At 33.3% G+C, this 15,014-nt stretch overlaps 1 protein-coding gene across 2 annotated transcripts in view; it reads left to right on the top strand.

Annotated features, from left to right (window-relative positions):
- Nucleotides 1-8,891, top strand: part of LOC139698159 (calpain-D-like) — a 28,444-nt gene extending 19,553 nt beyond the window's left edge. For both annotated transcript variants that reach the window (XM_071597083.1, XM_071597084.1), the window contains exons 9-12: nt 413-609; nt 2,572-2,717; nt 3,108-3,286; nt 4,827-8,891. In XM_071597083.1, coding sequence (XP_071453184.1) covers nt 413-609; nt 2,572-2,717; nt 3,108-3,286; nt 4,827-5,007 — 703 coding nt within the window. In that variant the 3' untranslated portion in view covers nt 5,008-8,891. The remainder of the gene's footprint in view (nt 1-412; nt 610-2,571; nt 2,718-3,107; nt 3,287-4,826) is intronic.
- Nucleotides 8,892-15,014: the final 6,123 nt, after the last annotated feature.

The raw sequence follows: 15,014 nt of genomic DNA, 5'->3' as shown, positions 1-15,014 counted from the left end.
TACTTTATCCCAGTAACAGTGATAATGATGACATGATGATTGCCAAATGAGTCCTGCTAATTAAGATTAGAAGAATACTCATTACAGTGTTCAAAGGTTGACAGAATAGGAATAATGAGGGAACCATTTAAAATTGAGCCCACTTTAAATCCCTTTACAGCAGAGTGAAAACTCTAGTGTTACTGCTATTGCAAAGTATAAAACAGAAAATTTTATGTTTATGTATGTATTAAATATTATGGTAAAACATATTTAATGCTTTATTCATACAAACAGAAACATAAATTTTATGCATGCTATCGTCATTATTTTTTACTTGATTTACTTGACCTGGCAACCGTAAGGCATCAATAAACAATTTTTTTCCTCTAGCTATCGTGTTACTGATTTATTCAGTCCATTTATTTTGCAGGAATTCTGAAAAATCTCAGCGATCTCAGCTCGATTTATGCGTAGTGGTATTCCGTGCCCGAAGTCAAGCATCTCCAGAAGTTGGTCGTTTAGTGGAGCATAGCAAAAGACAAGTCCGAGGTTTTGTTGGCTGTCACAAGATGCTGGAAAGGGACCTCTATGTGTTGGTGTGCCTAGCATTCAACCATTGGCATACAGGTGAAGTTACTGTGAAATTTTATATTACCCACTGTGGAATTATGATATAATGAGTGAGCAATTCCAATATTTTTCAAAATTTCACCAATAATCTCTATATATTGAGTAATGCCTGAGGTAAAGCTTATTGTCTGCTATGATTTCCATGCACAGTAAATCAATAATGGTATGAAGGGTTACCAAAATGTAGGCCCTTATCTGGAGAAAATATTAAAAGCAATATCATGTGTTTAATCAATATGAAGGAGAAGAGACATGTCTGTCTTCCAACCTCCTTCCCGGTAAAACATTGGCTCAATGTGCACCAAATGATGATAAGGATATTGGTGATGTTCTGTGAAACATTTTGTCTCATTTGCCTTCAAATGTGCAAAAAATGGAGATTTACAACGTAAGGATCTTAATGCTTTATCTCAATATTTCTCTAATCTTTGGTCATCACAGTACTACAAATGCTGAAATTCAATAAGTGTGATATGGTGTCCACCACCATGTAAAACCAGAAAAACATGTGACTCTCAGGGTGATCATTAGATGCTCTTGAAAATTGGGTATTGACAAATTTTAAGCGGTAAAGTTCCTCCCCTTCTTTTTCCGATTTGTTGGAGAGACACTATTGATTCATGTCGAGGTATCTCTTGTTCTTCTTGGCAGCCTTTGCCCCTTAATTGAGAGATGCTGTGTTGAGGCTGCTTAGATTAAGGCGATCGTTGGTTCAATGTGGAAATGAGGGCCTAAAGGTTTCTGTCCGTAGTTATTTTTTATGCTTCAATAGTTTAATCTCAGGCTATTGGGTGATTTTCTGACTTTCTGTTGATCAATGAGAATATTAAATTGTAATGCTACATAAATGGTACTGACATCAACACTATTTGTTTTGTTGTTCAAGCGTATGATTTTAGTGTAATGATTGATCAGTATTTTTCCAGAATTTTGATTTCATTTCCCAGGAAAGCCATGCTCCTTTATTAGGGCCGTTCAAGTCTCAACAACTTATGATGACTAGAGAATTTCTAATCGGGAACTATTCACTGAATTAATATTCTTTATGTATGCTTCCATCATAAAGCCGAATATCATGTTGTACTCTCGCTATCATTCCATGCCTTTAATTATTATCACATGATCAATATTTTCCCAAGAATTCAGTTACTTATGATGTGAGATGTTGAGAAAACTAAAAAATATTCTCTGGAAAACTCAGGGAATATCTTGATGATAATGAAATGAATAATATATTTATTCAATAGACCGTTGCCCTGTTTCCATGTTATAACAAAAAAAATACTTCCGAAACAAAAGAATACAAAATCTATCCATAATAGAATATATACATGTATGTTAAAATGCAAAATCTCATCAGATAGCTGATACCTTTTAATTAGGTTTCCAATAATGTCTATAGCTATGAAAATTATCAACCAAGTACTGGACTATGGCTGTCATTATTGACATCAAGGTGTTGTTCTGTATTATTTTGAGATACTTACCTGTAGAAGTTTTTTACTCTCTTGTTTCTTTAAATAAATTAAAAAATTGTTTGTATCTGTCTACTTTTTTGCATAGGAACTTTTGTAATTCATCCCTCGTATAATAATTTTTGCTGTATCATTGTTGGATTTTAATACCTATTTGATGCAGATGGTTATTCTTGATACAACAAAATTCATGATTAATCAATCTGTATTTTGAGTTATATTTCTTTCCCAATTGACTTATGATATGATTTTTCCTTTTCATTTGATGTCCTTGATATGTCTGACCTTATAAGTTGGCCCCCAAAGAAAATTCCTATCTTCAAACTATGCATTCAGTCATTTATATTTGTTTCATGAAACTCTTTAAAAGACTCTCATAAATTCTTTGCTTTCTTTAAATCACTCAAGAGTAGTGCTGGCTTTTAAAATGTTGTTTTTTTAATGTGCTATAACCATTTCTGAGCAATTGTTTATCTGTCCACAGGCATGGACAATCCTGCCAATTATCCAGAGTATGTTCTTGCCATCCATAGTTCCAAGCGCCTTTTAGTAGAGCAAATATCACCTCCAGCCTACGTATTAGCGGATGCCATAATAAGTCTAACGCTAGCTAAGGGTCAGAGACATGAGGTTAGTGATTAGCTTTATAGTACTTAACATTTTTGCAGCAAAAAAAATATTTTTATGCAGTTGATAAGCAAATATCATTACAACCACGTTGGAATATTTAATGCTTGATGTTATTCATTAATATCGTCTTGCCTTTTAAATTTATATTTTAAAATTCATATGAAATACAGTTAATATTTTCTTTTTAGATATGTTCAGTTTTAATTCCTTTCTGGTCTTGATTCATTCATTGCTGGTATTGAAAATCAGTTTAACATAAATAATTCAATTGCTTTTTGAATTTTTGATTTCATATAGTGCCTTAACACTGCATCATATTCTGTTTTACTTTGGAAAAGTTGATAGGATAGTTTTTAAATTAATTTTTAATTGTTTCTTTTTTCATGGCAGGGTCGTGAAGGAATGACTGCATACTACTTGACAAAAGGCTGGGCTGGTTTGGTAGTGATGGTTGAAAATCGCCATGAAAATAAATGGATTCATGTGAAATGTGATTGTCAAGAAAGTTATAATGTAGTTTCCACCAGAGGCGAACTCCGAACTGTAGATTCGGTTCCACCTCTCCATAGGTAGGTTGCTTGTGAAGTGTAAGCACACATTCCTCTACTTGTTGATTCTTGCTTCATCACCCTGCATGAAATACAGCTTCTGAATCCTCAATCCTTTTACTTCCTTGTTCCTTGTGCCTAAATCTTTCCCTGATTGTTATAATAAGTTTTCACTTCTTAACCTTAAGAATTTGGCTTCAGGTCTATATTTCATTTTGCAGTCTGTTTGAACCATCAGGCTTCATAGCCACTTTTAAAGATTACCTCAGTTTAACTTAACTCTTGTGGTTTTTAGTCTCCATTCAATTTTACAGTGTTAAACTTGCTGTCAGACTGAGAGTAAGCGAGTTTCTCTGAAACAGACCACCAAAGCAAATGATGCCTTTTATTTTCTCCCATATCCAGGAACAGTTTTCATCCTTTAATATTCTATTTGCTTAAAATTTATTTCTTACAAGGTGGTCAAATGCCTTTGTTGCTTCCATTAGAGTGTACTGAGGATCTCCACTTCACCATCTCACAGACCCAGGTTTATTGTAAAGTGAACTTGATATTACTGTGCAACAATTTCAGAGTCGCAATCATTCGTCATGACCGGGAATCGGATGGCTCCGTTAAAAGTTACTAGTGTGGTATCCCCTGCAGTTTCTTGGAATTTGATATTACCCATATATTTGCTACAAAAAGGCTCTTTGGTATTTGCATGCAGCAATTGAGTTTATGTTGCACATTTGGTCAAAAGCTGCAGAGGAATGTGACTAAGGAAAATAAAGATTTTATTGCATAATTTTCAACTCTTGGCAACAAGTGATTTTATGATGGAACCCATGAAAGTGGATGGTTATAAAAAATAGGTGTAGTAAATCTTCTAATAAAGCTTTCATAAATGACTTTTATATTATATTATCTTCTGTCATATAAACTTCATCCAGTTATGCATCAGTACACATTCAAGGTGGATTTATGAATTACATGTGTTGAAAGGGTCAACTTAAAAAATATTATAAAACAATAGTACCGTGGACCACCAGTTTTTTTTATATCAATCCAATCATATAGTTATGTTACCTATCGTGAAGTCAATGATATATTCCTTTGCTCTTGAGGATCTATTAGGTTAAGCTTGCAGACCGTGAATTTTAAATTTCATTATAAACTGCAGGGGAAAAAGTCAAGTTAAAAATTGAATCATTCTTTAATTATACCAAATGTGACCTTGTATTTCATGCATTATGAGTAAATTTTTAATATGACTCGTAGTCATACCAACCTTCTCTACCACAGTTAAAACCATAGTTTGTTGAAATTGTTTTATAGAAACCTATAAAGTGACCTGAAAAATTAGAAGCATTCTCCTGAAAATACCTGAAAACTGAGGTAATTTTTATGCAGTTGGATAATGAGCTCTCTGGATAGATATCAGAACTCTTTTATGAAGTCAGGAAAACTTGGTTTGTGCCCATCTGCTGTTGTGGAGGTTCAAGTGTAATCATGTGTATCTGTTTGTGTAGATGAGAGTAGCAATTTTAAGTTGGTTATGATGGTATTTGGGTTTTTGCAGGCAAGTAATAATCGTGTTGACTCAGCTGGAGGGCAGTGGGGGCTTCTCCATTGCACACCGCCTGACTCACCGATTGGCGAATTCTGGAGGCCTTCATGACTGGGGCCCACCTTCCACTAGTCACTGCCCTCCCATTGACCTGCAGGTCGAGGGGCTGCATTCCCCGAGGCTTATCACGTAGCAATGGGTGCCGCTCGTCCCCAGTGCGAGCAACAGAGTAAGCTCTAGATCCAAAGCTCTATCCCATCATCCTTCTCTGGGCCTTCTTCATGCCGACGATGGTTTTATGCTTCAAAAAGCGCACGCACATTTAGTTGAGCTGAGGCTGTGATGACATAAGAATTTCTTTGCACAAATGTAATATCACTTTATAAAGGCATGGTGTGATGTGCAAAAAAAAAGTGAAATGAGGAAACAGTGTGTTCTAAGTATAATTAAAAAAAAAGGTGATTAATTTATATTATTATGTTTGTTATGAAAATATGACATTATGCTTAACAATGGTTGCATTGCATAATGTAATCTGTGCAAATTTATAGACATGTGAACAATGCAAGATTAGTGGTGCTCAAAAAAGTTGTAATTCTTGTTTTGTACATTTTTCCTTACTGAACATTAATAATCATATAGATTGAGGTGTCATTCATATGACTAAATTCAGTATTTCGGCTTTTTGAAGCCAATCATCTGCACAGGAAAGGTTCGTTAGTTTTGCTCCAGTTGCAAAAAAAAAAATAGTCATTAAAACTAGGATGGAGCAAACATAACTAATGCTGCTTTTCACATAGAATCTAGTCAAAACCAAAAACTCCTTAAAAGCTCACCTCTCAGATCTTTGCATTTACTCGACATTGATGTGATGAAGTCAAGTTGCAGGAAAGGCCATTAGAGTTTAATTGATGTAGAAGTACCAAGTCATAGTTGTGGTGCACAAAATAAGAAAGGTTAGGATGAAATTGTGTTATGAGCTAAGTAATCATATTGTATCTCCTTCATGAAACTCTGGGCTTTCATGTGTGATAATCAGTGATTTTTAAGAATTAATTAATTAATGGTTGAAACTCATGAATGGTTTGTAACGTTGCTGTTCCCTATTGCATTCATGAAATAAGTATTGAATGAATCAGTGCTCTCAATTGTATATTCAAGCTTCACTTGCCATATCAAGAGATGGATGTTATTGATTGTAATGAACCACAAATACTGTTTTGTTGAATATAGAGATATAATAAATGTTTGTGAAGTTTTTAATTCTTTTTAGTTGTTTTTGAATGTTGATTCTCTGGAGTTATTTTTAAGAATTTGAAGAAGTTATATTTTTTGGCTTATGATAGGAGTTGGCAGGTCTTAGTTGTAAACTTTGCATGTTTTGCTGATACAATTAAGAGATTGCTCAAACTTATCTGTTTCTTGGTCATCTTTTTAAATCCATTTCTGTAAGATTTTGAAACGTTCTCATTGCAATAGGGGCTAGTTGAGCTGCCAATGGGTCCACATATAGTTTGGCTTCAAATATTAATTCATATTAAGGGGTTTAACATGCCGTTAACATGCATTTTAAGTCAGTGTCCATGCATATTCAGCCCTTAACATGAATAATAATGTCTTTTCTCAACTCTCCTTTCTGAAGATGTAATTTACAGGTATAACTGTAACCCTTATACTGAGCTTGAGGTCAAATGATCAATTTTTTTTTAAAGTGTCATAAAAACAAGGCACATTTAAGCGAGTCTCATTGCCATTGAAATATTGTTTAAACAACAAGAGGAACCTTTTTTCATGCCAAACTCAATCTAATTGAAGTTTTCATTGGTGAAAAAATTATTGATTCCAAACGCTGTCTACATTAACTATGTGCTACATTAAATGATATGACAAATTTAGGTTGGAACCTAATGGGTTAGTTAGTGTTCACAAAGGAATCTTGAGGATTCTATAACTTTCTAATACATAACCCCAAGCCAGTCCATATCAAATTTTCGGTGAAAACTTGTTCCCCACTGTGAGAAATAGATTTAGCTGGACTTGCTGTTACTGATTGGTAGTAGTAACTTTGTGTATTTTCCTAAATTAATTGCGCAAATGATTGATTAAATATGTTTTCTGCATTTTTATATTCCCAGTAATGAATATAATGAAATTCCAATCTGTAAACTGAGGAAAACTCAATGAATCGCCTGAATAAATGTTGATGGTTGGTCATGTCAAATATGGTTGTGGTTTGTCTAAATAAATGTCATGTCTATAATATGACCCAAATGTATGAGCATTTGATCCCATAATTTTCTCACAGTCAAATCCTAATTGAACTTTTGAATCACCTAAATTATTTTTTGCACTTAGAGACATATTACTTCCATCTTTTTAGTTAATAAATATCTGTTGAAGTTTAAATGAAGCTGTGAATATGAGTTCTTGGATAGCACACCATTAGGATTGTTTAGTAATGATGGAAATCGCGAAGAATGGTCATTTTCTTTAGGCTGAAGTCAACTGTGCACTGAAGATTAAGGTTTTGTTAGTCATTTAAAAGCCATTGTTAAACAATGCTACCTAATATCCTTCTCAAGAACTGTCACTGCATTCAATTCTGTGAGGAAGCCTGAGATCCTTCAAGCCAAGTTTTATTGCATTGATCCAGGTCAAAGGACGACTTGTTTTCTAACATTCCAGCAAGTTTTTTTTTTCGAATAGATGTAATTTTGCAGAGAATCTTATCTATTTACCCTGTTATGTAATGTGTGTATACATGTACATACATGCACGTTTTCTCTACCAATATTCTCATTTGATTCAAGATGTTTTATGAATTGCCAAAACTGAAGGGAAACCAGGTCATGTGTACGTGGGATGAACACACCCCAAATGATGAACTGCTGCTTCTTCAAAGTCAATGTGATGTTTGGGTTTGATCCAGACAGCCAACATGATGGTAGAGTTTCATAATTGTCTATTTTTTAATAGCTCCTTGGTGTTCTTGCATTTGGATCTGAGGAATTTTTGCTTGGTTGATGTATGGTTTTCCTCAAGTACACCGGTTCATATATGCCTGCTTAGACTTTGTATCCAAAACACACTTGAACCTTATTGACATTTCCTCGTTGGTGGAAATTCTGGCATTCTTCTCCATTGTGCAGATAATATATGAAATCACAGTGAACACTGTTGCCTTAAGTTGTCTCCTACAAATAGAAATTTGCTCACCAGTCCTTTTTTCGACCTTTTTTTTGTCTTGCATCTGGACAGATCCAAAGATGAGAATTCATGATAGCCATTCTTGATTGAAACACAGTTGATAGATGCTGCTTTTCTACCGTTAGGTAGTCGGCTGTAAAAAATACTGTTCACTTGGGGGAATAAAACATGGATAATTGGTATATTCTGATTGAGTAGGTAATGAGAACTAAAACTTAATGCTAACGACCGTGGACCTTCTTTCAGCAAACAGATTGTTATAGTTGACTGTCCTGTTTTCTACCAACAAGGATGTCAGAAATAGGGAGTTGTATGTTGTGTGCTATCTGCATCAATAATTGAATGGAGGCATTGTTTTGTTTTAGTCATGTAGACACTGCAACTGTGAGACCACGTTGCGCAGATGTCATCTTTATATCTCCCAAATGTTTTGGTGGTTTCTCTTCTTCTGAGTATCCAATGGAATACCTCTGTATATTGGTTCAAGATGACTAGTTAAGAGAAGCAGTCCCATTGCTATCCTCTTAGTTTGCTATAGAAACTTCTCATTTCATGTGAAGTAGGACTTTTTAAAGGAATAATTCCACGATACATTGAATTTCAATTTAAAAAGAACTTTTTCCTTGTGTATTATTTTGATCTCATTGAATTCCTCATTTGAAAGGTTGAGGTCATATCATAGTTATTCTTCCATAATGGCCATTCATGGATTGACACCATCACATATGTCTTGAAAGTGAAAGCCATGCAAAATTACTTCTAATCTGAATAAAACAGCCATAATGGTAGCAAAACTCATCCAGCAAATCTAGTGAATTTTTCAACTTCCCAAAAATCATGAAGTTATTTAAGCTTTGACTGTAATTGACTCCAAATCATTTTTGTGTTGTTTTTATTTCTTGGAAACTCAAAATTAGTAAATCCATAAAATTCGTAGTGCAATTAACACCATGTCCTTAAACAATACATATATTTTGTCATCGTGTTCTATTGGTTCATTATGGGTGTAAAAAGAAAGCAAATCTTTTTAGCTAACTCAAAAAAATCATGCAAAGTAATAGTATTGAAAAGAATTATAATGGGAGCCAGAATTTTTCTGTCTGTGCTGAAAAGTCATTGCATATTTAATTTTATCATTTTTGTGGGATATGACTCGTGCTGAAAATTTTCCCAAAAGGACCACCATCATGCTAAACAACTTATAAAGTCTATAAATGTTAATAACAATTGAATAATTCATATTTTTATGTTTTATTCTCTTTTTCATACCTCATTATATAATTTAATTTAATGTGTAAAATTCCTGCAAATTATTATGAATAATAATGTTTTTTTAGATAAATTTCGTGAATTCTGAATTTTTCTGAAAAAAGGGCCAGGCAATATTTTCACCAAATTTTGCAATTACATATGAAACAACAAGGGTTAAATATCCTTATGAGTAACATGACTGGATAAAAAACTTAAAAAAAAAGATTTAGGCAAGTCCTTAATCCAGATAATTTTCTTTTGAAAATGTTATTACACATTAAATTTTATAAAGGATACTCAAGAATTTTGACATGAAAATCTTGTGTGATCTAATAGGCTTGTAAAATCCTTGTTTTAGAAAATCCATGAAAACTTAATGCATGCTTTTTGGCTTGTTAGTTTGTTTCTCTAACATTTTGATCGCCATTATTGTTTTTATGTTACGAAGGATCCTTCAGTTATCTTCAGTATGGCATTACTAGAGGTAGGGTTACATTTTTTTCAATGGGTTTATCACTGTGGCCTACAACTCTGAGAATTCCAATCAAAGTGATTTGTGTCCATGTGTATGTATGTATAATTGATACCCCAAGAAGGCTCTGAATTAATCGATGCAACCATATGAGAGAAGGAAATATGATGGTTGTGGGTAGCCCGGAGATAGGGAGGGGAATTCCCCCCTGTCTCCAAGGCTTGATGTAAATATATACATATGCAGTCCAGCTATCCTTTTATACTTGAAAATGAGACAAAAATGCCTGGGAAATTGCAAAAAACTGAGTTTTATGTTGGAAATCATTGTTATATTAATTTATGAACTTATTATTCCATTGACCAATTATTCATCATGAGGTTTTAATTGGCTAATTAGCTAGTAATTTAAAATTTCATTAATGTTTGAAATATATTTTGGCTGTAGAGGTTAGTTCATTTACCTTAAATGCATGACCCAAAACTTCCTCCAATATCAAATGTTGTACTGGTTGTGTTAAATGCATCGCTTTTCAAAAACCAAAAGCCATGATTGAGTAATTTTAGTAAAAGCTTGAGGAAATTGTGGTCTTAGTAAAGTATATATAAATGCTAATTACCGTCTATGACTCCTTACTTAATATGTCACTGCTCTTCACACAATTAAGATGGCACTAAATTTTGCAGTCATTTGGTGGTGCCTTTCGAGTGTGTTTTCCCCCTTTAACCAAAGCTATTTAAAATGGTTAGGTTTAAGTAATTTTTTACAGTTCCTGAATTCAAGCAGATCATCTGACAGCCTCAATTCAGAGTTGATTTATTTTATTTCTACATCAATATCTCTATGCTTGAATTCTCTTAATATATTATGTTAATTGAGTAATGAATTCATATTGACCAATCCTAAATTTTTGTGAATCACAATATTGGAGAATAATTGACTCTCATGTTCCAATCTTCATTCACTGAGCCATTACTTCCAAATCGCATGATCCAGTTACCGAATTTCTGTTTGTAGTTGATGTGCTAATAATCCTTGCCATAGTCCCCATGCCAGTGATATGCAGGTGCTTGTAGGAAAGTCATTTGATTTTAAAATTCAGTTAGTTTTGCAGGAGTTAATGCATTAAGTTCTTTAGTATTTGCTAATAATGTTACATATGCATCTTGTAGTTGTTTTGGGAGGCTCACAACCAGGGGTTTGCAAGGGAGCAAACTCTTGTTTGCTAGAGCTTGTAGTTGAAATAAAGTAAGAATTGTAAAATTGAAGAAATTTTTGAGAAAAACTATTAATTCATCCCACTGTTAATGCATGATGCCTCAGCAATAATGCAGTTTTGTATCTTATCAGAAATCTTACAGCATTTGAAGTTTTTCAGCATGGCACCCATGTAATGATTGCAATGCGAATGATAAACTGTTCTATCTCCATGAATTGAAGTTAGCAGCTTGATCTGGGATGATAGAGTTCTACATGTAGCCAATAAATCAACCTTATTGGCCTTTTAGTATCTGGCTTAAGTATTGGATTTTCAATATGCAAAAATTTCCATCATTTCTCATTAGCCTATCATTTAACTGAAATCATTAATTGTTGTGGGCATTTACAAAATGCATAGTTTGACATGTATCTTGGTATCACAGCATGAGCTGTGAGTTTCAATTTTATATACTGCATATTTTAAATAAATTTTACTGGCACCTAGGAGGGATTAGTATTTCTTAATTGTTGTTGCAAGAAGCAAAAATCATGAAATCCTCAAATTTTATACAGGGTTGCCAAGTATTTTGAATATTTTGGAGTGACATACTTGATACCACAAGTAGCTGTGTATTTTCAAGGCTGTTTTTCCATTGAATAGCCCATGAAATCTCTCAAAAATGAGTTAAGTTCCAATTAATGCCTTAAATTTTGTTCTCTTCAAAAACATTGTGAAATAATTCAAGTGATGCCTTACATTGTAATAGTCCTGGAAAGTTTCATCTCAGTTATTAGTTTTCAGAATTTTTTCCTGTCTTAACAATTCTTTCCCGTTATTTATATCCCTTAATGCTCACATTTTCCTACCAAAGTCATTCTTTTGATTTGCAAATGTGTAGTAGTTTGACAATTACCAACGCATGGTAATGAGAGTTGCCTTGAATACTTTGTTGTACTCTGGTATACCTGAACTTGCTTAATAAATATGACCTCTCATTTTGAACTAATGCAATGGACATTTTTCCCTGCTAGACACATGCTCTTCTAGCCCCTAATTTTAATGTTCTTAAATATGCCAATGATTGTCTTAGAAATTATCTGGTTGAAAGGTGTATTTTATAAAAAAAATTCCAGAATAAACCAACACCTACATTTTTAGGCATAAGCTGCAATGCCAATAACAGTGAAATTTTCTGGAAGTGAAAATGAAGTGTTAATTACGCACTGTGTAACTGTGATTGCAGTTAGAAATAGGTACATTCTTAAGGCAGGTTTCTCTTCAAATGATGATCAAATTGGCTGCTTGAATTTTTCTTCTTGCTGCCAATGCATTTTCAAGTATACATTGAAAAAGAGTCAACCCCATGATCATAATATATCTGTACATAAATCTCTACAAAATTACTTGTGAATGTGGGTAAAGAATTGTAAATTTCATTTTTAAATGAAATACTCTAAAAGCTATTATGTTTGAAATAATTTCTGTTGAATATTGGATGAAAAAATATTGTTGAGTGATTGTTTGATGTTCTTCAATTGCCATTTACCTGTCTAAGCCTAATTTTGTAGTGTCCATATCTGTATAAATTTTATAAGAAGGTCAAGGTGACTTTTCCACATCTGAATAAATATTTCTTGTGGTTAAGTGTGCTTTATTTAATAAAAAAGGTGTGTAAAATTTGATCTAATATTCTTGTTAAAATCATTTTGTTAGCAACCTTGGTTCAAAATATTTTAATGTTTTGCCTATGTTACTGCAGGCAGGAGATTAAAATGTCTTTTAAAGTGTAAATTGTGCAGGACAATATGCTGGCATCTAATACTTCAGTATTTATCAGTGTGCGTGTGATATATTATTAAGCTGCATCTCTATGAACTAAATACAATGACCAATAGATTGATAATTTTCTCTACTGTTTCCCTATTTGCTGGTATTCCATGTTTAATAGGGGTTTATAGTAACTTTTAACATATGAAGCCCAAAAGTTCTTGGTTGTTGAATATTTTGATAACTTTTTATGTGTACACTTAAAACCATGTTTCTCAGATGTTAGCATGCATTTTTCATGTAAAATTTATAAATTGACTAGAGCTGATTATGAAGTGTTAGTAAGTGTAACATTCCAAAAAATAAAAGTCAGAAATTGGATTACTTTCATTATAGTTATCATTTCAGTAGTATTTTTTTGCACATTAATACTATCTCACTCATGGTTGTGTACACCTAGGGTCCAACTCAGTACTTTAAGCACTCGTGGGTATCTAAGTTTTCCCAACAGCTTTAATTTTCTCCACAAATAGTGTTGTTCATGATGGCAAATAGTGCACCAGATTATTGAACTGATGAAAAGGGAATCTTGTTTTAAAAATTAATGTAAATCTGCAATATTGATTTCCATAACTGTTTAGTCCAAAAACATTTCTTTGAACACTGTTACTGTTATCGTGTATGATAATAAAACACAAAGTTTTGTAGGTTGGATGTTTTCTCTCAAAAACTTTGTGATCTCTTTTGGCGTAACTTTATGGGATTTACAACACATATTGCAATGAAATTGACTTTGTAATTCCTCCCACTTTTAAAAGTGTATGGAATTACAAGGTCAATAATTTCATTTCAATTTTCTCTCATAGTTAATGAAGCCATTATTATTTTAAATTTCAAAGGACTTAACTCATCAAATAAAATTAAGGTCTAATGTCCCCTTTCATCAGTACAGTATCCGTGCAGCTACAGGTTTGAAAACATCATGCTTTGCTAATCATATCAAGGTGACAGTGATTTTAGGATAAAATAATTCTTTATAAAAATGACCAAAATTGTTTCATTTTCTTAAACACTTGTATGTAAAACCAGAGTCAAGTTCTCAATAACTCTGTATCAGTGCCCAAATTCATAAAACCCATATTTTCTTGGATAAACTAAAGCGAACTGAGCTAGCATTGAAGAAACACCCATTTTCATGTATCCATAACTCAAATTTCCCTTAAGTGTAATCATACTTGAACACAATGCTTGTGACAAATTTTAAGCTTTAGGTAATCAATCATTCCACATTCGAGCGTTTCACTGCGATCACCTAAATGCTTTAGCATTTCCATGAGTCATAATACATGCCCAGCCCATTTGCAAAATATGCAATTGTGGTGGAGAAATATGCTTCCTTTTATTCACAAAGAATAACTTCTATAATTTCAAGGACATAGTGCCAGGTACACGTGATAACACCTTTCAAAAGTGGCAATGATCTGTATTTTTGACTATATCGTACTTCTCATTCCATCTCTTAAGAAAAGTTACCCACTTCACAGCATCAACACTTCATCATTCCCTGTGAACACAGACACTGACTCCGTCTGGCTCTGATTATCACCCAAGCAGCATCCTGCATGACAAACTCAAGTTTCTAAGAACTTTTGCAGTCTTTTCACATGGCTTCCAATTTTCCAACTCGCCAGAAAATAATTGAAATCTTATCGTCCCATGGCTTCCTAAATGTTCTTAAATAATAGTACATAAGTAATATAGTATTTCTTCATGTTTTATCATGAATTACCACTCTTGTCTTCAGGAGTGAAGCACCCAAAGCATGCTATTTGAAAGGCTTATTTTGCCACTTTATTTATAGAGTACTATTCATGCTTCCACTTCTGGCCGTAAACTCAAGTGAATCAACTCGAAGTTTCTGTTTACTTCCCCTTATCTATCTTTTTTTTGGCTGTTGGCCTGAATGGCAGCCGTTAGGGGATTTAAAAAATTAATTTAGTAAGGGATTTCAATTCTTGCATGCGCAACAGGAATTTCAAGGCCTAGGGGAGATGGAAACTATCAGCATGGTTAAAGCTTTTTGATAGTTTCATAATTTCTATCAATTTCCACAATTGGGTATGAGAAGTAGAATTCTTCCTTCACCAATACCATGTTTTTCAAAAACTCTTTAGTTAAATGTTATTTTTCCTTCCCAGATTTGAATTAGTGAATGGATAAAGAGGGCAAATTTAAATATTATAAGGATAATAAATATAATGCAGGCTCTAAATTAATGGTATTTTAATTGAAAAATAGGAAA

This window comes from Hetaerina americana, unplaced genomic scaffold (assembly GCF_022747635.1).
Source record: "Hetaerina americana unplaced genomic scaffold, ioHetAmer1.1.p SCAF_8, whole genome shotgun sequence".
NCBI classification, from domain to species: Eukaryota; Metazoa; Arthropoda; class Insecta; order Odonata; family Calopterygidae; genus Hetaerina; species Hetaerina americana.
This window is presented reverse-complemented; position numbering and strand designations above follow the sequence as displayed.